At 43.9% G+C, this 26703-nt stretch overlaps 2 protein-coding genes across 2 annotated transcripts in view; both read right to left on the bottom strand.

The window, feature by feature from the left end:
- PSMD1 (proteasome 26S subunit, non-ATPase 1) overlaps window positions 1-19655 on the bottom strand; it is a 64807-nt gene extending 45152 nt beyond the window's left edge. The window contains exons 1-16 of the mRNA XM_041467604.1: window positions 19496-19655; window positions 17433-17476; window positions 16375-16448; window positions 15961-16130; window positions 14829-15034; window positions 13447-13590; window positions 12488-12714; window positions 11041-11104; window positions 9217-9345; window positions 8134-8222; window positions 7444-7522; window positions 6763-6936; window positions 5692-5803; window positions 4807-5003; window positions 4135-4230; window positions 3548-3612 (exon numbers count right to left, since the gene is read on the bottom strand). Of these exons, the coding sequence (XP_041323538.1) occupies window positions 3548-3612; window positions 4135-4230; window positions 4807-5003; window positions 5692-5803; window positions 6763-6936; window positions 7444-7522; window positions 8134-8222; window positions 9217-9345; window positions 11041-11104; window positions 12488-12714; window positions 13447-13590; window positions 14829-15034; window positions 15961-16130; window positions 16375-16448; window positions 17433-17476; window positions 19496-19511 (1886 nt within the window). The 5' untranslated portion in view covers window positions 19512-19655. The remainder of the gene's footprint in view (window positions 1-3547; window positions 3613-4134; window positions 4231-4806; window positions 5004-5691; window positions 5804-6762; window positions 6937-7443; window positions 7523-8133; window positions 8223-9216; window positions 9346-11040; window positions 11105-12487; window positions 12715-13446; window positions 13591-14828; window positions 15035-15960; window positions 16131-16374; window positions 16449-17432; window positions 17477-19495) is intronic.
- Window positions 19656-22521: 2866 nt separating this feature from the next.
- The window catches only part of CUNH2orf72 (chromosome unknown C2orf72 homolog), a 4381-nt gene continuing 199 nt past the window's right edge, over window positions 22522-26703 (bottom strand). Inside the window, exons 1-3 of the mRNA XM_041467608.1 lie at window positions 26440-26703; window positions 23859-23975; window positions 22522-22613 (exon numbers count right to left, since the gene is read on the bottom strand). The exon at window positions 26440-26703 is cut by the window's right edge and continues 199 nt beyond it. Of these exons, the coding sequence (XP_041323542.1) occupies window positions 22522-22613; window positions 23859-23975; window positions 26440-26703 (473 nt within the window). The remainder of the gene's footprint in view (window positions 22614-23858; window positions 23976-26439) is intronic.

Genomic DNA, 26703 nt, shown 5'->3' on the forward strand with positions numbered 1-26703 from the left:
CCTTACAGTAGCCAAGTCAATACATCATTTCTCTTCTTCCTATTTCACAACACAGCTTCTTGTTCAGCCCTGCATCCACACTGCAAGCTCCAAACATCCAAAGCTTTCTTAGTGCCTCTGTATCACTTTACAATAACATTTTACTTAGAAGTGCCTCCTGTAAGAGGTGGCCATTTTCAAAAAGAGAGAAGATGTAAAGTCTCAGGTTTTTGCTCCACGCAATTTTGACTGGTTTTTTTAGATGGCAAAAGGAAGAAAAGATGAGGCAGTTTTGAAACAATTCCCCTGCACCTGAACATTTTCTGATCATTTAATATAGTGGCATGAAAATTAACTGCTTCAAAATACATAACTAGTGCCTAATTTTTGTATGGGACTAAGCCAAGAAGGGAAAAACCCACACCAAGTCCTACAGCCAGCAAGTTGTGCTTTCCATCCCCAGCCTAAACCTATGGACTGCATCTAAACAGTCAGCAAAACCAGAATTAACAGCAGCGATGCTGCTGGTCAAGGTTAAATTCTACACACAGGGTCCCCTGGAAAGCTTTGGGGAGCCCAAGAGTCAGACAAGGAAGGTTTTGTGCTATAGGAATAGGACCTGCACTGCAACATATTCTGCACTCAAGCAGTGTGATTGATACTGCTTTGCTCACCTGGGTGACTGCAGACATTCCCACAGCCAGACAAGCATGCATCCAACATCCCAGAGTGAAAATGTAACAGCAGCACTAACCCCTGCTTCCCCAGTCCTTCCAGGGATTGTAATCTTTTTTAATCTTGCAATTCTTAGGAAAAACTTAAGAGCCTAGACTAGAATATTCTACTTAAACCTTGATTCATGAATTCTGAATAATGAAAAAAGCCACATGCATTCTTTTGTATATTTTTCCAGTAATTCAAAAGCCTAATGAAAAAAATTACCATGCTTAAAAAAATATAAAAGAAGTAATCTTCAAGTTCAAGCAAAACCTTGTTGCGCTAAAAATTAAATGTCATGTTTTATTACCTTATGTTCTATCACATTTTACTTCAATGTTGTGCTGTTTTCATTACCAACAATAAAAGTCAAGATGGGCTCTTGAGTGAGTGTATGTAGGGTTGTACACGAGATAGCAAGGAAGACTCACAGAGGAAAACAAGGACAGCAAAGCCTTACAGAATGTTCTGCTATGCAGATGCATTACCTAAAATTAGCATTTTGTGATGTTTACAACACTTTTAGTTCAAATCCAAGAGGAAGAACATTTATTCATAGATAGTTGTAACAACAGGAGAAAACAAACTGGATATTTATGACACAATGTGAGTTTGTGGGCTGTAGTTCTGTCATGCTGAAGCAATGGTGCTTTTAAGGAAATTATCATCCTCTGACTGTGTAACCTCCACCCTTATATGGATTTTACTATTCCTATAGGAGGAACAGACAGAAGCACAAGTCTGAGGCTGCATAAGTGTACAGTCCAGCAGACAAACTCACACCTCCAGCATACTCAACCACATGAATGCCATGAACTCCCCAAGAAAAATGTAGACTGCATTAAACAAATGGATTCTCTTATTTCAATCCTGACTTCACAGTTTCCCTTCTGGAACTACATACAAAGAATTCGATGAGAACTCTTTTCATAGGACCTTCAGCCATGTTTCCTTCACTTAAAATGAGACTAATTTCTGGGATTTAGCCCACTGTGTCTCAGACCTGATCACCTCCCACCACAAAACACTTCGTTCAGAAGCTCTGTATACCCAGCAGGTGACAAATCACTGATTCTTGCCAGTATTCGATGCTATGTTAGTGGCCTTTGCAAGTAAATCCAGTTAGACTTCAACAAACAACAGTCTTAAGAAAGAAATGTCATTTTAGGTATGAAATCTGACAAACTCACACTCACTTGGTCTTTATGTCTCTATACACTAGCATTGTTGAGCTGGGCCAGAGCACACAACTAGTTATCAAGTGAAAAGTGTTGGCAAATACCACAGCCTAACACAAACCTTTTGCCTCCAGGAGCTAATGGTAATCAGCTAAAAAGTGTTAGTCCATGACTACCAAAAAAGATGGACACTAGAATTTACAAGGAAATGCTCCTCCTCATTGCACAAGTAGGTTCTTTCTGGACTGCGAGTCTCCAGAAAGGGAGGGGAAGAGGCAGGATAACATCTGAACCACTGTACAGCAGGTGAAAGAGTCACAGATGGTGTCACTCATTTCCTCATTGCTGGATATGGAGAGAACAGGCCCTGAACTATGTTGTTCCAGCAAGATGCCAGCACATGGTAAATAGTTTAGCTCAGAGCCTTGAAGGTTTCTCATTTTGGTAAGAGTTATCCATGTCCAATTGTGTTTTGCATTTGTTGAAAAGAAAAATTACACTGAAATCTGAGCTCAAAAGGGCTTTGTCACAACCTGTTTTGAAAAAAGATGCCTGAAACTATGGAAGGCATGCATGGAATTTTTGTTCTGTACACAGATACAGAAGTCAGCTAAACAGACCCCTTGGCTTCAGGAGAGGCAGAGATCCCTAAGCAGCAAGGAACAAGCTGTGCTGCTTGAAAGTAACAGAGCAGAAGCACTTGAGAGACACCTGCTGCCCACTGAGAGAATCTGTCCTCTTAGCAAACCACATTATCCTTCAGATAGAGCAGAACAGTGCAGAGTCACTTCCATGCAGGGAACAACTTGGTACAGAAAAGCTGACTGCTCACATCAGTAACCCAAGTTTTAACCCCATCTTTAAGAACCTCTCATCCTGCTTTTAAGGACAGCTACCAACCCAAAAGAAGGTGTGAAGAATGATTTTTAAATTACAGTTATGGACCCAAGTATGCACCAACTCCTCTTAGCCACACTCAAAGGCTGCAGTTTTGCTCAGTGCTCAGATTACACAGATTATTGCATTAACAGATGCAGGAGCAGTCCTTGGGGAGCCTTCTAATTCCCCAACCACCCCTTAGCAAAGGGACCTGTAGAGCACTACAAAATACCATTTCAGCAATAGGTTTCACTTTAGACAACCAGAAGAAACATTGTGACAATTTTGTGATGGGTTCATGTTACAATGTAAGCCCAGGAACTTTCCAGAGTTTAACAGTGGATACTTAAAAAACAAAGACTATTTCAAGGTCGTCCTTCAGGTTTTTTTTCTTAATCAAAGTCACAACATTTTAGATAGCCATTAGGCAGATATATTTGTCTGAGTACTGCTGCCCTTAAGAGGCTTGGCACAAGCACAGTATATTTAATTTTTAATTAACTGTCATTCCTGCAAATATTAATTTTTCATTCTATTTGTCAACTTCATCTAGTTCTGTTCAGACAATTAAGGCACAAGTCCAGAAACCTACAGAAAGACTCATTAAGCATCTGCTGAACATTTGAAATTAAGGAGGGCTTCTAATCCTAAACCAATCTCTCAGTTTTCTAACTTTCAGAGTTCCTTCAATTAGCAGTTGAGTCACTTTGTGAAAGCAGTAGCATATTCCTTTTTTGAAAAAGTAACAGACATTAAATTGAAGGCTGCAGGAGTGACCAAGGAAGACACTTTACCTGAACAGAATGAAACCAAGTGACTCCACAGCTGCCCGCCTCACGTCATCATTCACATCACTCACCTACAAAAGGAGAAACAGGATATTCAGAATACAGTTACAACAGTTAAATACCATGTTTCACGCCAGATGTCAGTTAATCAAGAAGACAGGATTATAGAGAATGTTAGTTAAAATCATGTTCAGCCTTAGCCCAAACAGCTTCACCCGTGTTTGCACACCAACTACAAGATGATCAAAGAACAGACAGACCTCACCCTTTAGAGCTTAATTTATTTTTTCTCCAGCCCATCATTACACAGACTATTCACTCCAAACCTACTAGCTGGGTAGTTTAGGTTCACGTATCAATTTTTAATAGGTTCTTTTTCTGTGATACTAAGCTGAAAGCCTGAAAGTCTACTTACCCTAATGTCAGAAGGCCCTGTTAGTTCTGCTCGTAATACTAAATAAAGCTTTGATCACTTCACAATCTCTGATTTGGACCAGAATATTAACACTGCAGACACAAAGCCTGACAAAGCAATGTGCTTGCTTCCTGACCACAAATTTCCTCCTATGTGCTCCTAAGGCCACAGTACTTACAGCCACATGCAGCAGGCGCCTGATAGCCTTGTTGTTCCCTGAGCCACAGTATGCCATAGCCACAGTGTACATGCCAGAACGACGGAGAATTGGATCCTGGAAGAGAAAGCATCAATAATTCACATCCATCCAACAGTGACTTAGCAATTCTAACTTTAAATCTGTTCCACTCTTGTGTCTTAAACCTGCAAACAGGTCACAGGTCAGCCTCATTGTTAATTGTTTCTCTGGGGCAAGTAACAGGACAATCACCAAAGCAGGGTTGTCATTACCAAGTTCAGGGGGAAAGAGAGCCTGCTATGCTGCAGGCTGCCCAAGAGTCTAGGGCAGAGGTGTCATTCTGCTTCTTACTTGCTATCTGCAATGATCACTACCAGAGCCTTGAGATGACTCACCTACAGCAAGTCTCATCTGTTTTTAACCTCTACACCCTAATCTACTCCTTGTTGCTGCTCACATGACTATGAAGACCAAGTATAAGGCTAAAGAAATACACAACTAAGCAGTGTTGTTCTTGTGTCTTTGATCAGAGTGCAGCAACTTGTGAAACCTACAGACCTATATAAGAACTGCTCTGGCTCAAAAGAGCCAACCCACCACAGCTGGAGATTCACAAACAGGAGGTCACCCATGTAACACAAGAGTCAGGGATTAAGTCACAGCTCAATTTACCTTATCTCTGCAGAGACTCTCAATGAGGGCATCTGCCTCCTCCATCCTCCCATACATGACCAGAGCGATTCCAACTGCAAGGCCTCGCAGGATCTTTTCATGCTGGGTTTCCTGTGCGTAGCCAACCATGTCCTCAATAGCCTGGGCATTTTTAGATCCCAACATAACCAACCCCAGTGCCAGGCCAGCTGCCTCACCTGAAATGCAGAGAGAAGCAAAAAAGTCAACTCTGTTCCCAAAAGTAATAAATACTGCATCTAAAGGAACACACCAGATGTAGGCCAATAGATCACTTCTGGGCATCACCATGCCTAACAATTCCATTATTCATGGAAAAATGTGTTTGCGGAACACACCAGATGTAGGCCAATAGATCACTTCTGGGCATCACCATGCCTAACATTATTCATGGAAAAATGTGTTTGTAACCACAATTTAGTACTTTTCTCTACCAAGTTCAATTATCCCCTCCTTGGGCCAAGAGCTGCTGAGATCATTTTCTCATGAGCCCCACCAATGCAGCAGTAACTCCCGCTAGCTTCTCCGAGCCTATCTCTCAGCTCAAAAAAGGACATGGCTCTGGAGAACAGCCACACTAAAGAAAAAGCATATGACAAAGAAAAGAACAGAGCAAAAAAGGGGTTGTTTAAAGACCTAGCCTGTCTTATCAAAACTTGCCACAGTACCAGTCATGACAGGATCTCTGAACATTACTGACACATAACTAAAGAACCATAATGATCAGGAAAAGGTCAGTAAGTAAAACACAGCTAGAAACAATCTATGCTGCTAACAGAAAACCTGGGGGAAAAAAACATGACCAAAAACCCCCAGGTGCCTGATAAGGCCTCAGATGGTTATTTGCTTTGAAAGCAGAACATTTACCTGTCACTGCATCATCCTGGTATAGATTTGTTTTCAGCAGATCGTACACATCTTGACGTGCTGTCCCCATGGCAGCCAGCCCCAAGCCCAGGCTGCCACCATGTCGCACAATCTAGAGAAGCACATGCAAGTTCAGTCAGAAAGCAGGGAACAGTATGGCTTCAGCTGAAGTAGACATCTTTCCATCAATATAAACCTGCAACATTTTAGCCCCAAACCAACCCAAAATGATCTCTTAACCTGCTAGAAATACCACTTTCATGGTCTCAGGCAGCAGGTCCAGTGAAAGAGGCAAAAAATAGAAGAAAAACAGTTCAAAAGCCTTTAAACAGAATGTAATAGAAGCTTAACACATAGCACAGAAGACTTTCTAGTAACTTCAAAATCTTTTCCCCCACTGAATGATTTATGTAAAACCATAAATCTGTGCCACGTGTAAAAACCACTACCTAGTAACAGTTTTTAAATAAAAAGGTAAAAAGATACCCACTTAAAAACAGTATATAACCTCTTTTATTCTAACAATGGATATATATGCAGTAAGACTAGTAGGATCTGTTCATGGAATTTAAAAAAAAAGAAATTACATTCAACAAGGAGAAAGAGGCAACATGCTGAGACAATGATCTATTCCCAACTTAAAAAAGATATTTTGTAGAGGTCTACAAACACTAAGTGCAGAAGTAAAACACTTCTTGTTGTGCAAGATGCATTAAAACTACAGGTCATGTCAGCAGAAACATTTTGTGGCTTATTTCCTTGACAACTAAGCTATAACAATAACAGCACCTGAATGCTGCAGGTCCACTAGCAAAACAAAGCAGACATAACAAGTAGTAAATATAATGAAGCTACAGTCACTGTCAAGTACGTAAGAATTTCCTAAAAATTCTACCTAAACCTTAAACAACAGGTTGTTAAAACCAACCTTTAACCAATCTTTCAGACCCAGAGGAGGTTTAAGTACCACACTGCTGCATTATTACCTCTACCCCACCACTACCAAACCAGCCAGCACCCTCCTGCATATTCCCAACAAAACAAAGGCTCATTGCAGAGCCCAGTACACACATCATTACTGGCATTCTTCAGCTGGTTCAGCAAGTAGTCAATGATGTCCCCGCCGTGGTTGGCATGGATGAGACCCAAGGCGTAGAGGCCTCCTCCCTCCTGGTAGGCTGACCCTGGAGAGGTGTCCTTGGGCAGGTAGGTTGCCATTAGCTGTAATGCTTCTTTCTCATGACCCTGGATGTCCAGTGTCCAGCAGGAAGGGAAGACAGTGGGAAGTGAAATGTGAAAAAACAGCAAAGTAATATTTAAACACGTGTTATAGCCATTACTTTCTCCACTAAAATCAGTATTTCAGTGCCACACATTTCAGTGTTCAAACTTACTACAGGAAGGAACTTTGGTATGTCCCAAAATAACTTAAGAACCACCTGCAGTTTTAATATCTAGAAACTATTAAATCTGTTCAATTCACAAAGGAAGAGAAGAGTTAGAAAAAATACTCTCTCCTTGAGCTATGTTATCCCAGCAACTTTTTGATTCTCAGCAAACATACCATAAATTATATTGGATGTCAGATGAAATAATATAAGCACAGCTTTTTTAGTGCAAAGACACAAAATATGTTATAGCTGTGCCAGGTACACTGGAGTGCAGGCACCATTCAGAATCCCTGTTTCCACATTTGCAGTGTTCACAAGTCAAGCATTTATACTGAGCAGATGGAAATGAATGCAGTGTTACCTTGTGTATAACACCCAAGCTGGCAGTAGCAGTAAACTTAGCCCAGTTAGTGGCCCTGGCCAGCCACTCCAAATTGTCTCTAGAAGATGAAAAGAGAAAGGTTATACAAAGTTTCTCGTACAGTCTGTTCCAAATCCTGCAAGCAGGGTTTAAGAGCACTGCTTTCAAACTAAATAGCAGCTCCAGAAGGGAAGACAGCTAACCACATTTCCCCTTTACATTTGTCTCTCCCCTTCAACAGTCCTGATTTTTGCCTGGTTGTAGTCAAGCCTCCAGACATGGGTGATATCAGTGAAAAATAGAGAATTGCTCAATATGCAGCCCACCAATACTCTGGGAGAAACTTTAGCAGAGTTTCTGCAGCTTTCCTGAAGTCCCTTGTAAGGTCAGCCCTATCATTTCCCCTACAAGAGTCATTCAGTACTGTCAGTCTCCACCATAAGTAGATACATTTCAGAAACTCTCTGACTGGTAAACAAAGAGAAGAGAAATTCCAGACTTTCACCCTCCAAGTTGCTCATACAGTTAGCAGTTAAACAAAGCCAGTTTGGGAGAACAGAGAAAAGGAAACGATTCTCTAACACCATTAGAGTTCTACAGTTACCACTCTGGACGTAACAAGTTAAGGAGGGCAACAATGTTGTTCAAACACCTCTAGATTACATTGCAGCTTCTTTGGCATAGATTTACCTAAGGAACTGGTCACTGGTTGTCCCACAGTGCATAAAGGAGTTTGCAATAACCGTTGCAGTATGACACACGGAATTCCTTACTGCATCCTGAAAGAACAAGAACAACCAGTAGCCTCACTCAGCAAAAGATCTGCCCAAGGTCACCTAACAAGCTTGCCAGTACAGTAGAAAAATGGACTGTAATGATCCTCAATTTAACCAGCAATTTCCCTGTAATCAGCTAATAGATTGCTAATACACTCTAACATATCCTCTAGTCATCTTCCCTATGCAAAATGATCCTTTATGTGAGTTTCTTTCAGAGATGTGATTATTCAAATTGCCACTTAACTGGAGAACCACCCTGCTCTGCTTCCCAGACCTGGGCACTCACAACGAGCGCTGCTGACGTTCCCAGGCTGTTCCCAGAACTCTGCTGCAGAATCCTGAACACTTCACCAGCAGATGGAAAAGATTTTCCAATACATTTGAAATGTCATCTGAAATAGATGAACCCACTAACAAGCAACCCCTACTACTTCTACTGACAATGTGCATCTTATTTCACAAATAAAAAACGTCTCCTACAGATTCTAGTAAGAGTCTAGTTTACCTGTAAGTTTTCATTTGCCCACCCTTGAGTAACACCTTCCAAAACAAAACCAGTTACTCCATTCACAAACTCTGTCTACATTGCATTATCTGATTGGTTTTGTCTCCCACATGGAAATATTGATTTTTTACTACACACCAGGATATCCTTGCCAAGCTGAAGGGCTTACCTAACATCTCAACCAAGATACCAACATACTGTAACCTATAGTCCTGGCTGACTCCTCCCTTCCCAACCAGCAGCATTTGCAATGGATCTGACATAGATCTGGAGGGTAAATTTTGCCCATCTTACTGAACAGATGGAAAAAAAACCCACAAAAAAAAAAAGTGAGAAAAAGATGAGTTTCTATAACCAATAAAAAAAAACTAATTAAAATATCAACATGCTAATAGCAGGCTATCATTAAAAACAATAGCAGAATGATCAAAAGCAACACAGGATGAATCAGATAAATCCAAGACAACCATATTTAACAAAGTCTCTTACCTTTGTGTTTTTGAGGATCATGAGATCTGTATTGTTGTTTCGTATTAAAAACTGCAGATGTAACTCGATGGCCATTTCCCCACTTAAAATTTTAATCATTTTTGAAATCTGGTCCTTAGGCTCTGGGTTCTTCACATACAAGCAAAAAGGAAAAAAAAATTCCATGAGAACCCAACTACGACTCTACTAAAATACAATTCATGAGAAACCACACTCTGGTATGTTCCCATCACCATATTCCAAAACCTATCAGCTTTTAGGACTAAAAAGACATTGTTTCTGTCCTTGGTGCACAAGCCCAAACCTCCTAGAAATCAAATATTTTGTGCACAGCAGTGCAGGTGGAGAAGAGACTCTTCAAAAAGAAATGTATTCATTCATTGAAAGTAAAAGAATATGGGAGACATCTGACATTCTGCAAGCTGCTCTTTGGCATTACAGAGACAGTAAGTCTCCTGCCAGAGGCAAACCCTTTTATAAATGAACCTGTATTTCCATGGAAGCTTTCACAGACAGGGCCACAAAGCTACAATACTTTCATGAGCCTGTGCGGAGCTGCAGCACCATTCTTGTGAGCTACAAGCTTTATTTAGAACAACAGCTAGTAGAACTAGGAAACTAATACATTCATCCTCAAGAGATCTTTGAGAAAAGTCTCCTTCCTCCTGATGGAACAGCTGAAAATGGAACTGTAGAAACTGAAGTTCATTCTGAGCAGGGTGAAAAGTACAGTGCAGCTCTTTGTCCTGACATTGTTAGCTGGTCACAGACCAGTCAAGCATGAGTAGTTCAGCCCCTAAATTAATTCCCTCAATTATTTCTTTGTAGCCAGCATTCTGAATTGTGGAAGATTAAGCTAAAGAACATTTCTGGCAACACAGATTGTTTTGGTGTACTTGGCATAATCAGCAAAAGCCAATGCAGCAAAAACTGATTCAAGACACCTTTCCCGTACAAAAGCAGTATCAAGGTTCCTTGCTGGGGCAAGAAACTCAATCCATTTTGTTTTCTGTGTGAAATAGAACTTGAACAAAACACTTCTGGTTTGCCCTTAATTAATTTTTAAGAGATCTGCAAGAATCTTTCAAAGATTCCCAAGTTTTGTTTGCGAACATTTACCATGGGGAAAAAGAAGAAAAGCAAAAAACAACTTGTCTTGGGTTTTACCTTCCTCTCTGGTAACACTCCTTGTCGGCAGCATTGGAAATATCAAAACTGCATTAACTATTCTACATGCTGAAATGCAACTGTATGTGCATGTTAGAAGTGAACTCACTTTCTCCAATACTTGACAAAAGAAACTAAACAAGAAGATTCCAACCAACTGGGCCAGCAACACAGCACCATGTAGGCCCGAGGTAACTTTACTCCTTCATGGAAAAGAAACGATGTTACATCAGCATCCCTTCCTGCCACTCCTGCAGAACAGCATCAGCTCCATCCAACCAGAACTACAGTTGGGTTTTTGAAAGAGGGGAGAGGTTTTCAGCAGCAGTTAAATTTCAGGCCCTTTCTTTTGGGATGAGTTAATTGTTTCAATATCAAAAAGCAAATACATGAACCAGATCTTTCTGTCCCCTTTTTCAGAACTCAGTAATTCCTACTGAACTCCGACCATTTCCCACTCTCACACAGCTTTCAGTATCTGAACTGCTGGACATTAAGTCAGATTTTTGGCCCTCTGAGATCATTTGTCACCTTGTCTCCAAGCACACAGAAAAGGGATTCCATTCTTTATTAGCCAAACCAATTTAGAAATCCTAGACATCCAAAGAGAACACATAAGAAAAACTAAGTAAGGTCTGTTTCAGAAATAGCACTCACAATTTCTGCAGATCTCCCTGCTGCACAAGAGCTTCCTGGTTTCTCTTCTGCTTCCATAGCATCACTGAAATAAAATAAAAATGAAAAATGCATCACTTGCAACAAGTCAGGAACTGTAATTATGGTTGAACATTGTCCTGATGGAGTAACCTGGGATTTGGAGATGGTGACTAGAAAAGAGGACTTTGACAGAACAAGGGCTGACTATCTGGAGCTTACTGCTGCACAGAAAACTGCCCCTCCACTCAATTTTCAGGGAACTTGAAGGCAAAGGCCTGGAAAACCCTACTCTCTTATTCCACCTACAGAGACAACAAAAATAAAGATGCTTGTAGGGAAGCACAGACACAGGTGAGAAAACAAGGTTAACAAACAAGGCATCAAGGATAATTATATCCTCCCCTGGAAGCCTTGTGCTTGTCACTATTAGCATGGATCCTGGAGTGTTGACACAGAAATGAAACACATTAAGCTGTTGTTAGCACCTTGTCCTAATGCTTCACAGGCTGACATAAACTACTCTGTGTCTTTCCTTTTATTTCACTGGAAAAGAAGAGAGGAAGAGGAAAATGCTTGCCATGCCTGTGTCACTGATTCAAAAGTATAAATACTCAGCTCCACAGCCGGATAAACCCCTATATTCAGTCAGCCTGGATCTAGGTAGGATTCTCCACCACACACTATCAAAGAGTGCTGGGAGCAGGTTGTGCACAGACATGAGAGCTCTGGTGAAAGTACCAATAAGCATTCTATTGATTCTGTGATTACACAGCAGATGGAGAACAAACTTCCTCCATGCTGCCCCTGAGCTGGGCAGCAACCTTAGCACAGATTGGCCAGTTCTCCTATAAGTCACCAAAAGAAATAAAGATGACAGAATGGTTAGTGACAACTTGGGTTTTTCTTAACAGCAGCTTCCTGCAGTTAAGATCTATGATACTGACCACTGAACATGTTCTTAAAAACTCAAAAGTAGATGTGAAACAGCTCTTCTGAACTGCAAGTACAAAAGGGTCTGTTGACACCACAGTGCCATCTGAGCTCACTCTTCCCATAAGCTTTTATGTGAAACCAAACTTGCACATTGCTGTGATGAGCTTTTTCCCTGAACTCCCTCCTTCCTTAGCTCTGCAAGCTGCTGCCAAGACCACATAGGTCCAGCATTCCCAAGCAACTCATGCTGTAGCTTAATGAATTACTGCTCATTAGCTGAACCCCAGTATAATTGCTCTGCGCTTATCTCAACTGCAAAGAAAATCCCCTTAAAAACAAGTGGATTTTGGTAATACACAATTTTGTTTTGAGCAAATAGCATGTCTTGCCTATACTTAAGTGAAGGGGAGTAACTTGATAGCTTGTAAAAAGCATCCATACATGGAATATGAGGCCCCCTTAGAGCAGGACTGGAGCCAAAGGACTCCACCACCTCTCAAGTCAATCTGCCCACCTGTCTTTCTCCGATCCAGGGACAGTGCCTGTGTTGGTGGATCCAGGCACGGAGGCAATGGGAGTTCCAACCGTGCGCAGATTCTGGATGACAGAAGACAGGAACTGCTGGCTCGCACTTTCATACAGGTCAAAGCAAATTTGGTAGGCCATGAGAAGGTTATCATCCTTCACCAATTTTTCCAAGATGTCACTCACAGCCTGTGGGTCATCCAGGAATATCAGGCACTGAGCAGGAGAAGGGGAAGAAAGACAAAAAATAGGAGAAGACATTAGATACCTCAGAATGAGAAAGCAACACTACCCAAGGCCACATTCCAATGCTCTCATCTGCTGCTCCACAGAACACCCACTTCAAAGAGAGAAATTTTTTCTCTCTTTTATCAAAGACAATAGAAAACTCAGAAGGGTTTTCATAGAAAACCAAGACTTGTCCTACTAGACACAGAAATTCAAAAGCACATTGAAGAAGCATCAGTCATTCTGTAGGGATGTCTCAGCTGAAATGAAACAGGCATAACACTGAGTCACATGGCATACCACGACTGGAAAGATCTGAGAACATCTGAGTAACTTCACAACTGGTTGTCTAAACATTTTCAGACAATGGCTTACCAAAAAACAAAGCACTGGTAATGTTCTTGTGAGGAATAAGTAAAATTCCAAGCTGTGAACCTACCATCTGATACTCCCTACATAGGCTTAAAATATTCTGTCAGAGTTGTCTGTGTCCTCAAACTGCCTTTGAACGGATTTCTTTCTCTATAAATTGACCAAATATGCAATCTTTACATCTCTTTTTCAAGTTGGTCTCACTCTGATATATGTTGGAAGCACGCAACCAGGAAAATATATTTCATTTAACTGAACAAAAGACAGAGAACAGGTAGATGTCACGCCAAATATACCCAAAGAAGTGCAACTTTTTATTATCTTTAAAGATGACTTTGAAAAGTTTACCTGGCACACATTGATGAAGTCTGGTTTCTCCAGATTCATGTAGATTTTAACTAGAACTCTCAAGACTTTGTTACGAAACTGTTTATTCTGCATTAAAGACATACAGAGCTTCAAGCTGTAGGCCAGCATCCCAGGAACATCATTCTGAAATAAAATTCAGGGATATCAAACATCAGACTGACAAGCAGGATTTAGAGAGGAAAATAAAGCTACCCTTTTTCTATTTTATAAAGCAGACCAAATGTGCATATAAATCTTCACAGTTTCCTTACCTATTTTCAGAAAAGCTTATATACAGGTGTATTGCAGTTTAAAGAAAAAACACCATTAAAATCATGCAGGACCAACATTTAATTCAGAAGCTAAAACATGCAAAATATTAACTTAAAAGTACACTATCTATCTTCCCTTCATCCTTCTTGTTCAAACAATCAGTTTTGAATCCGGTGAAATTCATTGCACCAGCATAAAATGTCAGCAAAACAAACCATGCACCAAGAAAAGATCAAGCCTGAGAAAATGATTTGGTTACTAGACCTCAGAAAGGTAATTCAAAATGAGGGATTTATAATGGGCAGGCTATTAAATGCATAGGACAACAAAGAGAACAATGAAAGCAAGATGGATGCCTTATGATTATCACTCATATACAAAAATGGGAAACATCTAAACTTACATAAAAGTTGTAAACTGAAAAGCAGTAATATTAAAGGATTCAAGCTATGTGTCTGGGATATGATAGAGATACTACAGCATAACAAAATTGCATACAACTGCTGAGCTGCTGCAGATGACTACAGGCCTGCTTCTCTTACTGCCTCCAACAGCAACAAGACTTACCTTAAACCCTCAGTGAAAGACTTTAAAGCCAAGGTGCAGCATCTTGGAGTCACAGCAGGCCAAGATTGCACACAGTCACCAAAAATTAGAGCAGCTCACCCACCTACTGGAGTTTCTTCTTTTGTTTGACATGAATAAATCACTCACTCAGCTCTAAGGATCCCTTCCCACAGTGAATTACAGCAGTTGATAGACAACTAAATAAAAGGGCTGTTCTTACATTATACCAGTATTGTATCTCTGCCAGTAGCTGACAGGGAATACCTTAAGAAGAGGGCACATAGCCAAGCCTCCTGGGAATATTTTCCCATAAACTTGTGGCTCAAGGATTTCCTAAAGGTAGGGGGGATCTTTCTATACTTGACAGTCCCGAGTGGCTCTGCTTTCTATGAACATGCTGAACTGAAAACCCCCGAGTTTTATCTTTTGTTCTGCTCATACAAAACAGGGCAAGTTCCACAGCAACATGGATCTTGCACTTGACTTCTGGGTCCATACCTGGAAAAGCCTAGCTACAGGCATCTCCTGTCTCTTGCACATACCGACTCAAGGATGGTTTTCTCAAAGATGTCCAGCCTGCGTGTCTCCAGAGCGATGCCAATGGCCTGCTTGTACTTGTGGTCATCCAAGCACCGCTGGAACATTTTGTTCACTATCCCTTCCAGCCTCTCATCCACGGGTTTCTTCTCCCCTTCTGGCAGCTCTGCATTCTCCACACACTGCTTGGTATAGTGGTCGATACATTTTGCTGAAGAGATAATGAACAGATATGGGGGGAAAAGTCAAGTTCCCAGATTTTTGCAGTTTTGTACAGGTGACGAGACCAACATGTGCATGAACATGTTCTACCAGCAAGTAAAGTATGGGAAATTACACATTTGTGTAGTCATATACAGATAATAGTGGAAAACACTTATCTCCTAACAAACTCTGATTTTAGTGCTGAAAACAAGTAGGTATTTTAAAAATTAAACCTATGATATGATATGATCTTTTCTCAAGTGTCATGTTAAATAAATGAGAAAACAGCAGTAGGAGTGCTGAAAACAAGTAGGTATTTTAAAAATTAAACCTATGATATGATCTTTTCTCAAGTGCCACGTTAAATAAATGAGAAAACAGCAGCAGACTTCCCAGCTCCACTGCAAACAGCAGTTGGAGGGACTGAAAGCCAGCCCAGCTCCATCATATCTTGTAAAAAGCAAGTGACTCCAGCAGATGAGATTTTTAAAATGCATTCAAATTATACCTGCAGTCAACTGCTGACTTGCCAGCTTGTTGTAGGTGGATAAACACAACTGTCCCTCTCAATTACATGTGCAGCTGCACTTACCAGTCAATTATTTCCAAAATCATGCTGAAATGGATAATAACATCAGCACACAAATGAGAGAAAGGACAATAAACAACCAAAGCAATCTTATTAGGAATTCACTACAGAATAAGAGTTAAGAATGGGAAAAGAACTCCAGAACTGCAAAGTCAGTTCCATTACAGAATCCCAAAATATAAGAAAGTACAAATAAACTGGGTAAAATTAGCTGCAGCATCGGTTTAAATGAGCACAAAGACAGCAAGAAGAATACAGAGAAAAAAGCTAAACCAAGTAAAATTTCAAAGTTACACCAGCTTTGACAACACAAGAGCTTTTCCTTTGCAGCAACAGTTCTTTACCGATGATCGTCTCCACATATTCCGAGTTGTCGTTGACATTGAAGAGGTCACCAGCTCCCAGGGCATAGTTCAGGGATTCCTCAAAGGCTCCCAGGTGGTAAAAAACTTTAGAAGCAACCAGAGCAGCAAACTGGCGGCTCCGAAAGCCTTCGTCTTCATAGAGAACTTCACTGCAGAGGAGGGAGAGAAGAGCATCAGCTCTGTGTGCTCAGATCTTGTTAAGGCCACATGACTCAAGAACAAGCTTGACTGAACTTGAATCTTTGGGACCACAGCTCCAACCCCACACATTAGAGATTTCTAGGAAGTATGGAGCTACATGCTGTATTAACCATTGTCAAGAAACCAGAACTACATCCACTTCATACCCCATATCCCTGTTCTTTTTAAGCAGTATTAAGTGTCTTCTCTTACATTTTGTCCACTGACTCAGAGATTTCTGCCCAGAAGTCATTGACAACAGCATTCAACTTGTGAAGAGCAAACTCCTAAAAAAACCAAAAAAGGTAAAGTTATATTATATTAAAAATGCATTTACCACCTTTCCCCAGTAAAAATATAGTACATTCTAGGATTAATATCATGAACACTGACCCATTTCAACAGGAAATTCTATTTTAAAAGATCTTTGCAAGCATTCACTAATCTTTGCAAGTCCTTTGCAAATAAAGAGCTGTTCACTTCACAGGTAGGACAACTCTAGCATTCCTTTCCATGGCCTCTCTCTGATGAATGACTGGCTGATGTGTCTGACAGATGAAATTGTGACAACCTTTGTGTAGCACATGGAATCAACCTGTGGCCTACAGCAGCCAACTCTATTTATCTATATGGACACAGTACTTCAGATGATAAACAAACCACAATCAGCCCACTTGTAATGAGCTCACAGCAAAATCAGGGATCATTCAGATCCATTACTACCTATATGTGTATCCAAGAAGAACAATTAGGGAATTACAAATATTGAAAAGTGCTCGTTCCATCAACACACCACCACTCTCAGTGTTGGTGTTCTGTGGATTCCTACCCTCTGTGCCCTGGAAAGTTTCTGTTGCTGTTTTCTTCTTCTTGTATTATTACTGTGATTTTTTTTTCCAAGTGAAAACTGTAACTGTGATTTTGTTCTACATTGGTTAAATTATTCTAAAAACCTGAGCTGTTCTTCAGCTTTGAATTTTACATAGTAAAAATGCAGCCTCTGGAACAATTTTAAGTAACAAAGCCCCATCACCACCAGAGAGATGGGAGCTTTCATGAATACAGATTTTTGCATTTGAAGCTCCTGTCTGATCCATGCTCAAAACAAGGAAGTCTTCAATCTGTAATCACTTATTTAAGCCCTTTCTTTTAGCTTTCAGGCTAGATTCAATTTGGTGCCCACCATAAATTACCGAGGTCTACTCTTTTTTGATTTTAAACTCTCCACATAATGCATTTGCTTTTATTTGCTCTCATATGTAAGAGCTTACCTTGAGCTGTGGCTCTTCTTCATCCAGAAGAGAGATAATTCCAGCTGCAAAACAAAATCATGCTTACTTTTGGTTTCTCTCTATCAAAAGTAAGCTTGTCATTTAGTTTAAAACCAACAGAACAGGAAGGAAGGCTGGCTCTGGAATACTGATTTTAAGTCTTCAGTACAAAAACTTCAAAGGTAAGATTCAAGTTTGTATTAAATATAACATAAAATAGTTCAGAAATTATAACTGAAAAGTTACATTATTTATAAAAGGTGATCCTTCCTAGGGGAACACAGAATTTGTCCATGCCAAGGAAACTGGCCTCATGGATGAGATGAGATGTACCTCACAGCTTTATGCTTTTGACTGTTGATCTTGTCCCAGAACATTTGTACAGTTACAGAAATACTGTTCAACTGACATGACTGAGAGGTTCACAGGAGCTAATCTGAAGAACAGGGATAGGTGGTTTCATTGCCAGACTGCAAAGAGGCAGTTGGAATATGATCTGATCAAAGTCCAACAAAATTCACTGCTTTAAATCTTTAATGTGTTGTACAGCTTCTTTAAATCTGAAAAAAAACACCAGAAACTGGAAAGGCCAGCAAGCCTTGGGAGGGCTGAACTGGGCTTCCAAAAGATCTTGACAAATCTAAAGGAGCAGGTCCAAACCAAAATGTACAAATATTGAATCTGAACAGTACAGAGGGTTAAGAAAAAATATGATCAATAATATCATTTAGCTGCAGTGGGAGGCAGAGAAGCCAAACCTCACACAGATGTGTAAGTGAGAGCAGTTCTTGGCAGCTCCATGAGACACCTTCCCTTCCCTTGGCACCCACTGGCCAGAGCCTGTGCTCAGTGCTGGGCACCACGACTGAGTCATGAGCAAACCAGGGTGCTGGGAACAGGGAGCTCGGGCAGCCAGGGTGGCTGGAGGCTTCCAACTCCTTGGTCTACAGACACCTGGGAAGGGTGCAGCGTGCAGGGCAGCTGCCAGCAAGAAGGGAATCATCTGATCTTCGTGTCACATGTTAACAGGAAGAGTAACACCAAACTTTAGGGAAGCCTCAAAGAATGAGGTTTGATGATCTGGAAAGTTTTCTCACAAGAACATGTACATTTATTCCTTTGCCTAATGAAGCTGCAGATCCTCCATTATCAGGTTCTGTTCCTAAAGACCAGGTCAGACACACATCCATCAGTAACAGGAATTGAAGGAACACCACTCTTGGGCAAAGAAGGAAGATTCAGCAGCCATCTCACTTCTAGCTCCTTCCAGCTGTTTCCTGCATCTCTGCACCACATGTTTGCTTTGGGATTTCATTATTATTTTAAATAAGTTCCTGCATTTACCTGATCTGTCAGGAGAATGCAATCTCATTCCTACACACCACCTACATACCCGCTCCCACATATAATTTTTACATTTTTAAATGTCTCTAAAATTAATTCCTACTTTTCCTCAATTAAAATAAAGACTTAAAGCAAAGGGTACAGGAAGAGAAAGCTCCCTGGACTGTCACCCTCTGCACTGTTTTTCTCGCCAAGCCACAACCAGCCGCATGTTAATCTCCGGCCTGAGTATTTCTGGAAATAATTCCTCTATTTTTCTATACTATCAAGCGCTCAAAAGATGCACAAACACCGCGTAACCTCCAGCTCCTCCCACGCTCCATTATCCCGCACTCCTCACACCGACCTTTCCTCCGCAAGGCATTTGCGCTTCTGAACTCCGAACTCCTTCCTTCTGCCCCTCTCAGCTCCCTGCTGCACCTCCCGAGTGCCCTCCGCTTTCACACCGAAAACGCGCCGTTCCTCGAACGCGCCCCTCACACCGCGGGAGCCCCGCACCGCCACCGGAGACACCGGCAGGACACGGACGCGGCACCGGCCTTCAAGAGCCGCTCGTGCCGGACCGCCGGGCACCGGGGTGGCCTCTCTCTGCCGTCCGGGGGTGCCCGGGGCGGGGGAGCCCCGTGACGGGCGGCCCCGCGGAGCCGCGGCGGTGCTCAGTCACGGCCCTGACTCAGCGAAACCCCGGCGGACAACGCCGCCCCGCGCCGCTGCCTCACCGGCCGAGGTGATCATGGTGCCGCCCGGCTGCCCTCGGAGGAGGGGTCGGGGAGGTCCGAAGGGTCCGGGGGGGTCGGGTCGGGTCCGGTCCGGCCCAACCGCAGATCCGCCGCCGCCGCTGCCCGGCCCGGAAGTGCAGCAAGGGCCTCTTCCGGCAGCTCCGCGCTGCGCCCGGGAGAGGTGCCCGTGTGATCGCCTGCGCGGGACAGCGGAGAAACAGGCAGGCAGGAATGGGGCAGCCCTGCCGACGGGGGCCTTGTACCGTCGGCCGCCCCTCACGGGCAGCCCGGCCCCCCCGCGCGCCTCCCGGGGCTCCCCACGGGCTCTCCGCGGGTCCCGTGCCCGCAGAGCCCACACCGCCGCCTGCGCGAGCGGGACCGGAGCTGTGAGCTCCCCACGAGTGACCCCGCCGGTGCCCGCCTTTGTGCCGTGCCCAGAGAAGCGGCTGCTTCCCCCGCCCGGACAGGCCGCCCGCAGCGTGTCCCATGGCAGTGCAAGGATCAGCGGTTTTATCCCATGGGTTTAACACATGCGGCACAAGACAGATGGGATACCCAGGCTGGTGGATTTGTACCAGGGAAAGTCCAGCTCAGGAGCAGCGATGCTACATAAGAGACCAAAGTGCCCAGACCTCGGCAGCATTCATTTCTCCTTGTTGCTACTGAATAGGAAGAAATACCCTATGAAGGGCTTGAATTCCTCGAGGATGCATCATGGTATCAGTTAGTGAAAGTTATTAATGAAAGTTACTAATGAAAGCTTATCAGAGCCCTACCCGCAATGCCAAGAGGGGCTGCTCCGCTCTTGGACAGCTGGGAAGATGTCCTGCCTTCTCCATTGCCCCTCCTGGGCTGCACTCACTTCTGGTTTCTGCATTTCAGACACTGGGGTCACTTCCATTCCATTCCAATATCCAGTTTTTTCAAGCCAAGATAAATATGAGTTAAGCTATGCATCATGCATAACACCATGGCAAACAAATAAGCACATTCCAATTTGGAAATTAAGTGTCTTTATTCAACAAGCACGTGATAGTGCCCTTAAATTATTCAGTCAATGAAACATGTAAAACTATCTGCTTACACCTCCAAGTGCACAGATAGTGAAAAGAGAAAAGCTAAAAAAAAAAAAAAAAGTTATTCAAGTTACTTTTATTCCTCAGTCAAAGAAAAACAATACTTTTGGTCAAATTCTTGCTCACACCCCGTAAGGCCCAGGCAGTTCATCCACTTCCACCAGTCTCTTCCAGGGGTAAACTTGCATGATTCACCTAAAAATTAGCAGTAAATAATTCCAGTGGATTTGCAGCACTAAGGGAGTTTTGTGCCAGTCTCTGCTCTTGGACCACCTCTTCATTGGAGAATGCTTAGCAGCAAAGGCTAAATGCTGCAAGAAAATTAAGATTCCTACTGGTGAGTCCTGCTCAACCAAGGGCTTTACTGGGAAACCTGGGAAATACAGACCTGCACAGCCGCCTGGGCTGAGCAGGGATGGAGCAGGAGGGAACCTTAATCTCACCAAGATGCACTGAGTGTGCAGTGCTGAAATCTGGGGCCGGTAACACAGCCACCCACACCAAGTCACATTTGTATTTTCCACAGGTCATAAGCACAGAAATTCTGGAGGCTGGAGGAGAGTGGGACAGCTCAGTGCCCTCTCTGCAGAGCAGCATTCCCTGCTCCAGGTAAGAGCGAGAGGGATGCCAAAGGCAAGCTGCTGGGGTAGAGTGCTGGCCAGAGCTGGCAGGACTCCAGGCACTTCTGTGCCAGTGCGGAAAAAGGAGACAGAGAGAGGACAGACATGCACAGAGGATGCACTTTGGCAACTAATCCAAAGTAGAGGTAGGCAGGTTGAAATTTCTTATCTGAGCTGGAGGAAACTCCTAAAGGAAAGACAGTCCCAAACTTGTGCTAAAAAAAAAAAAAAAAAAAAAAAAAAAACCAAAAACAAAAAACCAAAAACCAACAAGACCTTTTTTATGTTGCGTAAAGAATTTAAAAGATATTCTTAACATTAGTAACAGTCCTTGTAAACCAAGGATTTCTAGTTAGTTGTGTTGCCCCACAGGCTACAGGCAACCCTTTAGAACTGCTTAAATAGAGAATTTTTATATTTTTATGTTTATTTATGAAACCACCTCTTCTTGTGCTGCAGGCCACCTCCCAGATGTGCCACCATGCTTGTGGAGATGTCCCAGGTAAGATGGTCCTCTCCTGTAGCCCCATCTAGCACCAGCCACACCTCAGTGCCCACCTGCCACCCCTCCAACCCAGGCATCCCTCAGTTAGCCTGTGAGCACCAGGACAAGCCAGAGGGACAGATCCTGCTCCCAAACTCCACTCTGATCTACATGCCAGTACTATCAGTATCTTACATGTTATTCTTGCCACTCAAGCTGGGCTGTTACTGCATTCTTCATGTTACACTGTTACATTAAAGCCTTTTCAGTAGCTGGTAGTTCCCAGAGCTCACATTTAGTCCCACTGCAGTCTTCAAGCCGCTCTGTTACTTGGCTGGGGGGGATTGTGTGTTTTGTTTTGTTTTGTTCTGGTTTGGTTTGGTTTGGTTTTTGGTCACAAAGAGGGTGGGAACTTCCAAGCACCAATAAAGCAGGAAAACAAGGCCGCAGAATCAGTCTGCCAGGGAGGCCAGCCCCAGCAACCTCAGCAGGGAACTTTGCTCAGAATTAGAAAACATTTCTCATTCTTCAAACAGGTGGCTGCATTTCACACTCAAAGTCCCAACGTCATATTGCCCAGGATGTGAGGTACATCCCCAAAGGGCTTCTCAGAAGCCCAGTGTCCCGCTGCAGCTCCAAGTGCCCCGGGGCACAGGGAATGGCTCTCTGGCACAGACCCTCAGTGCTGGTGGCAGCTAAAAAAACCCTGACGAGTTCAGCCAAGCAGCTTTTCCCTGGAGCTGTGGGTCCTTGGAGGAGAGGGCCTGCACCAGCTCCTCTTCCTATTGTTGCTCCAAATCCACTGGGCAGGTGTGGGATGTGGACTGTGTTGGATGCCCAGCAGCTCTAGGTGCCTGTGCCTCCAGCAGCTTCTTCACAGTTTCCATTGGGGGAAAGGCTGGCCAGAGCCACTTCTTCCTCAGGGTCTTGCAGGCCATCTGCAGGGAGCAGAGAGAGGTCAAGGCAGACCTGAATGGAAAACCCCTCTTCCCAGGAAATGCAGATTAAGATGAAAAAAAACCAAAAAAAACCATGGGCTGAAGCAATTGATACATAGTCACAACCTAAGCACAGCTGACTCTTTTTTCAAAACTGATTTTCATTTTGTTTTACAAACTCAACATTGCTTCAGCAAATAGAGCAAAGGAGCACAGGACCTAGCTCCTGGCCTCCTGAAGTCTCAGCAATCTCCAAACAAATTGCATGGCCACAGTGTATTGTCTGCCTGGCACTGACAGCAAGATCAGGCACTTCCATTTTCTGACCATGGAGAGTGGGTCTCACAAGCCTCATGTCTCACATGTCTCAAAGCTGCATAAATTGGGCATTCATTTCAGTTGTTTTGCCTGACTCTTATGCTCTTTAAGTATTTTTTATATTTAAGAGGCATTTGGACAAGGCCCTTAATAACATCCTTTAAAATCTGGTCAGCCCTGAAGTGGTCAGGCAGTTAGGCTAGATGATTATTGTAGGTCCCTTTCAAGTGAAAATATAACATTCTATTCTATTCTAGTCTAGTTTAGTCTAGTCTAGTCTTTCTTGTTACAGTGAAGGAGGTTTCCCTCCTCTTTGTGCTTCATAGTACAACCTGGATCTCCACACCACAAGCCTTGAGGCACTCCTGCGAAAAGAGTCACTGCTGGGAAGTGCAAGCCAAAGTGCCAACCATGCACAAAGGCTGAATGCTATGCTATGTGTTACCTGAACAATTTCCTTTAGAATCAGGGAGCCCATGGCTTACTGCCCTCTCCCTTCTCTCTGCCAGCCCCAAAAGCAAATGTTTTGGGAACACTGCTTCCACCCATGTTTGAAGAAAACGTCACATACTATCAGGGTACTTCCAATTCTTTGATTAGACGGAGAGTAGTTCTGCTTTCAGACATTCAAACAAAATGCAGCTGAGTTCAGCAGTGCTTCCAGGGATGTATTTGGGCACCAGACTCAGCGTGATTTTGTTTAGACAACTAAAAGGTCAGAAAACAAGGAAATGGCAACAAAGCAGACACATGTGCTGGTTGTCTTCAGGTTTTGGTTAAACCACAGCCAGGGAAGCAAGGTCAACTGCAGAGGTGGAAGTAGCTGGAAGAGGCTACCAGCAAGGGGCTTGGGCACCAGAACCACCAGGGAATCATGAGGAACTTCTGACAATCACAACAGAGTACAAGGGAGGGAGCTGGGCATACCTTCATGAATGTTGTTTTCAGCTTTTGCTTTGTAATCTTTTCTCCAGCTCCTCTGGTTCCAAGAAATGCACTGCAGAAAGGATGGCAACCTCCACCTCTCCCTGTCTTTCATGTCTTCTGAATAAACCAGAGAAGATGAGTTCAGACTGGTAGCAGGTCAGCCCTGCTTCTTCTTCACCTCTCCCTCCATGAGCCTGGCAACAAAACCAGGTCCTAGCAACAAAACCAGATCCATTCCACAAAACCCACCACTGGAAAGCACAGAGCAACTCCTGGCAGTCCTTATTTTTGGCTGAAACCTCTCTGCTACCCTGGAAATTTGTCCCTGGTGTCAGTTTTTACTTTGCCACCTCGCTGGCAAAATCAACATGGATGTGGCAGCTGAGAGTGAGCAAGAAACCTGTCAGGAGCTCAGCTGGCACACGTGACGAGGCTGGGGACTGACACAGTCACAGAAGGAAGCTTTCCTTTTGCATTGTCACACAGCATCTACCACATCAGCCTGTTTACTGCTCCCTGCTTTATTAAGCAATTCCTCCCTCCCATGGAGACCTGCTGGACACGGGGTCTTGCAGCAGCACACTGAAAACGGCAGCTGTAACTGCTTGCAAATTGCAGAGAGCATGTGGTCAATGTATGGTAATTATTCTAGAAGACAACAAAGTTACTACAGACTTTCCAGCCATTTTAGTAAAACACTACAGCAGCCTGTAAAATACTACAGCAGCAAAAATTTATATGGTCTCCAACAGCAGCAGTTCAGTATCCCCATTGAAATATCATCCAGCCTTTCATGTCCTAATCAGATAACAAATGATAAACCACTTCAGTGTCCTTCACTTTATCGAGCCATTGCGACACTAAAGGGCTCAGTGTCTTTCTGGCAGTCAACAAACAAAAAACTCCAGTGCACTGCCTAGGGTGCACTGCCTGAAGTGTTCAACCGCTCTTTGGAGGCACAGCTATGCTTGGGATCCCTCTGTCCAGGTGGAGATTTTGGAAGGCAAAGCTCACAGGAGCATGGAAAGGAGCTGTCCCTGCCTAAGGTTGAACCCTGAAGGTGATGAGTGTCCTCATTACACGCACTGGGACACTTACATGACTCAGAGCACCAGGCAGAGCATCAGAAATGAGTGAGCACGCACAAGCAGGCTATAATACCCAATCCAGCTCCTCCTGCTTCTCATTCTCCACAGCCAGCCACAAAAATACATATACTGAGCCAAGCACCAGCAAAGTGCCAAGGCAGAAAAAGGTATGCAGGGATGATTTTCTGCCTCTGCAGCTGCTCTCCCACCAGACTGCTGCAATGAGAACTGGAGGATTCATAGGTGTCTGGGAGCACACCAGAAACTCTTGCAGCAGGAACAGTGTGAGGAAGACAAAAGCATGTGAAGGAGAGAAGCTGGAAAGAGGATTGTGTGTGCCTCAGTAGAGAGGTGGCAGAAGACAGCCCTGTGCCCTCACCACCAGCCACCTCAAAGCTCCTCAACATTCAGATCCAGGATTCTGGGCTGAGCTGATAGAAAGAAGCACCTGAACTGCAGCCAATCATCCCCATGTCCCAGAGATCCTAGGAGACCCTGTCAACCCTGTGGTGCTGAAGGCAAGTGGCATGAGCCCTTGAGATAAAGCCAGCAAGACAGCAAAACACCCAAGCCCCTGGAAATGCTGGGGAGCAAGGTAAAAGTGCGAAAAAATGAAAGAAGGGAGGAGGAAAGGGAAAGCCCAAGACAAACAGTGCCAAAGATTATAGTGTTTTATGTGGCAGCTGTGAGAGCAGAGCCTGCCCAGCTGCCCAGTGCCCCACATTGACACACAAACACAACTCCCCTTTCACCCCAGGGCAAATGTTGTTCCTCAGGCCTGGCTGACACCCAGCTTTCATCCTGCCATCCTCACAGTGACATACCATTTTACACACAAACAACTACTTGGTTTTGTTACTTATTCATTATGCAAAATCAGCACAAACATCCTCCTCCTGCAGGAAGGTCAGGTCCTGCCTGCACCCTATGGCACAGGCCACATCCCAGTCCTGCTTCCCCCAAGAACACACATCCAAAAAGCATGGGAGGCCACCATGTCATGGATGGCCACCATGTCATGGCTGTCAGCTGCCATATCCCTGTTATCCGTGAGCTACTCTAGTGTTTCCCAAACTGCTGGGAAGTTTGTCTGCTCTGACTGACAGGTCTGGGAACCTCACCAGAAAGAGGCAGATCCCATTGGAAAGGCTCTGATCCCACCAGCATGACAGAGACTTCATTGGGAAAAGGCAGATCGGATTGTGCGTGTGTAAAGATCCCATCAGCAGAGTGGTCCAATCCCAATAGGAAAAGTCAGATCCCATTGGGTCAGGAGAAGCTCCCATCGGGAATTGTCAGATCCTAATGGGAAAAGCCTGACCCCATTGTAGGGGAGATCCCATGAGGAGAGATCAGAAGCCATTAGGATGGGGTAGATCTCACTGAGAAGGGGAAGATCCCACAGGAAAACGGAGCAAATCCCACTGTAAAAACCCGGCCCCGGGTGAGGGAGGGAGGGGGGGAGGAAGGAAGGGGTTCCCCAGCCCTGGTACCTGCGGGGTGCTGCAGGGCAGCCCGCAGGGCGCGGCAGGCGGCGGCACGGCAGTCGCCGGGGCTGCCCGGGCTGTACCGAGCCGCCTGCACGGTGCCGGGCGCCGGGAAGTGCCGCCGCAGCGTCGCGTCCAGCACCGCCGCGTCCTCTCCGTCCCCGCCGGGCAGCAGGACGCCCACGACGGCGGGCGGCGGCCCGGCGGGCAGGCGGCCGCACACGTCCCGCACCACCTCCCGCAGGCGAGTACGCGCCCCGCGGTCCCGCG

The sequence above is a fragment of the Pyrgilauda ruficollis genome, unplaced genomic scaffold, assembly GCF_017590135.1.
Source record: "Pyrgilauda ruficollis isolate IOZ18807 unplaced genomic scaffold, ASM1759013v1 scaffold21, whole genome shotgun sequence".
NCBI lineage: Eukaryota > Metazoa > Chordata > Aves > Passeriformes > Passeridae > Pyrgilauda > Pyrgilauda ruficollis.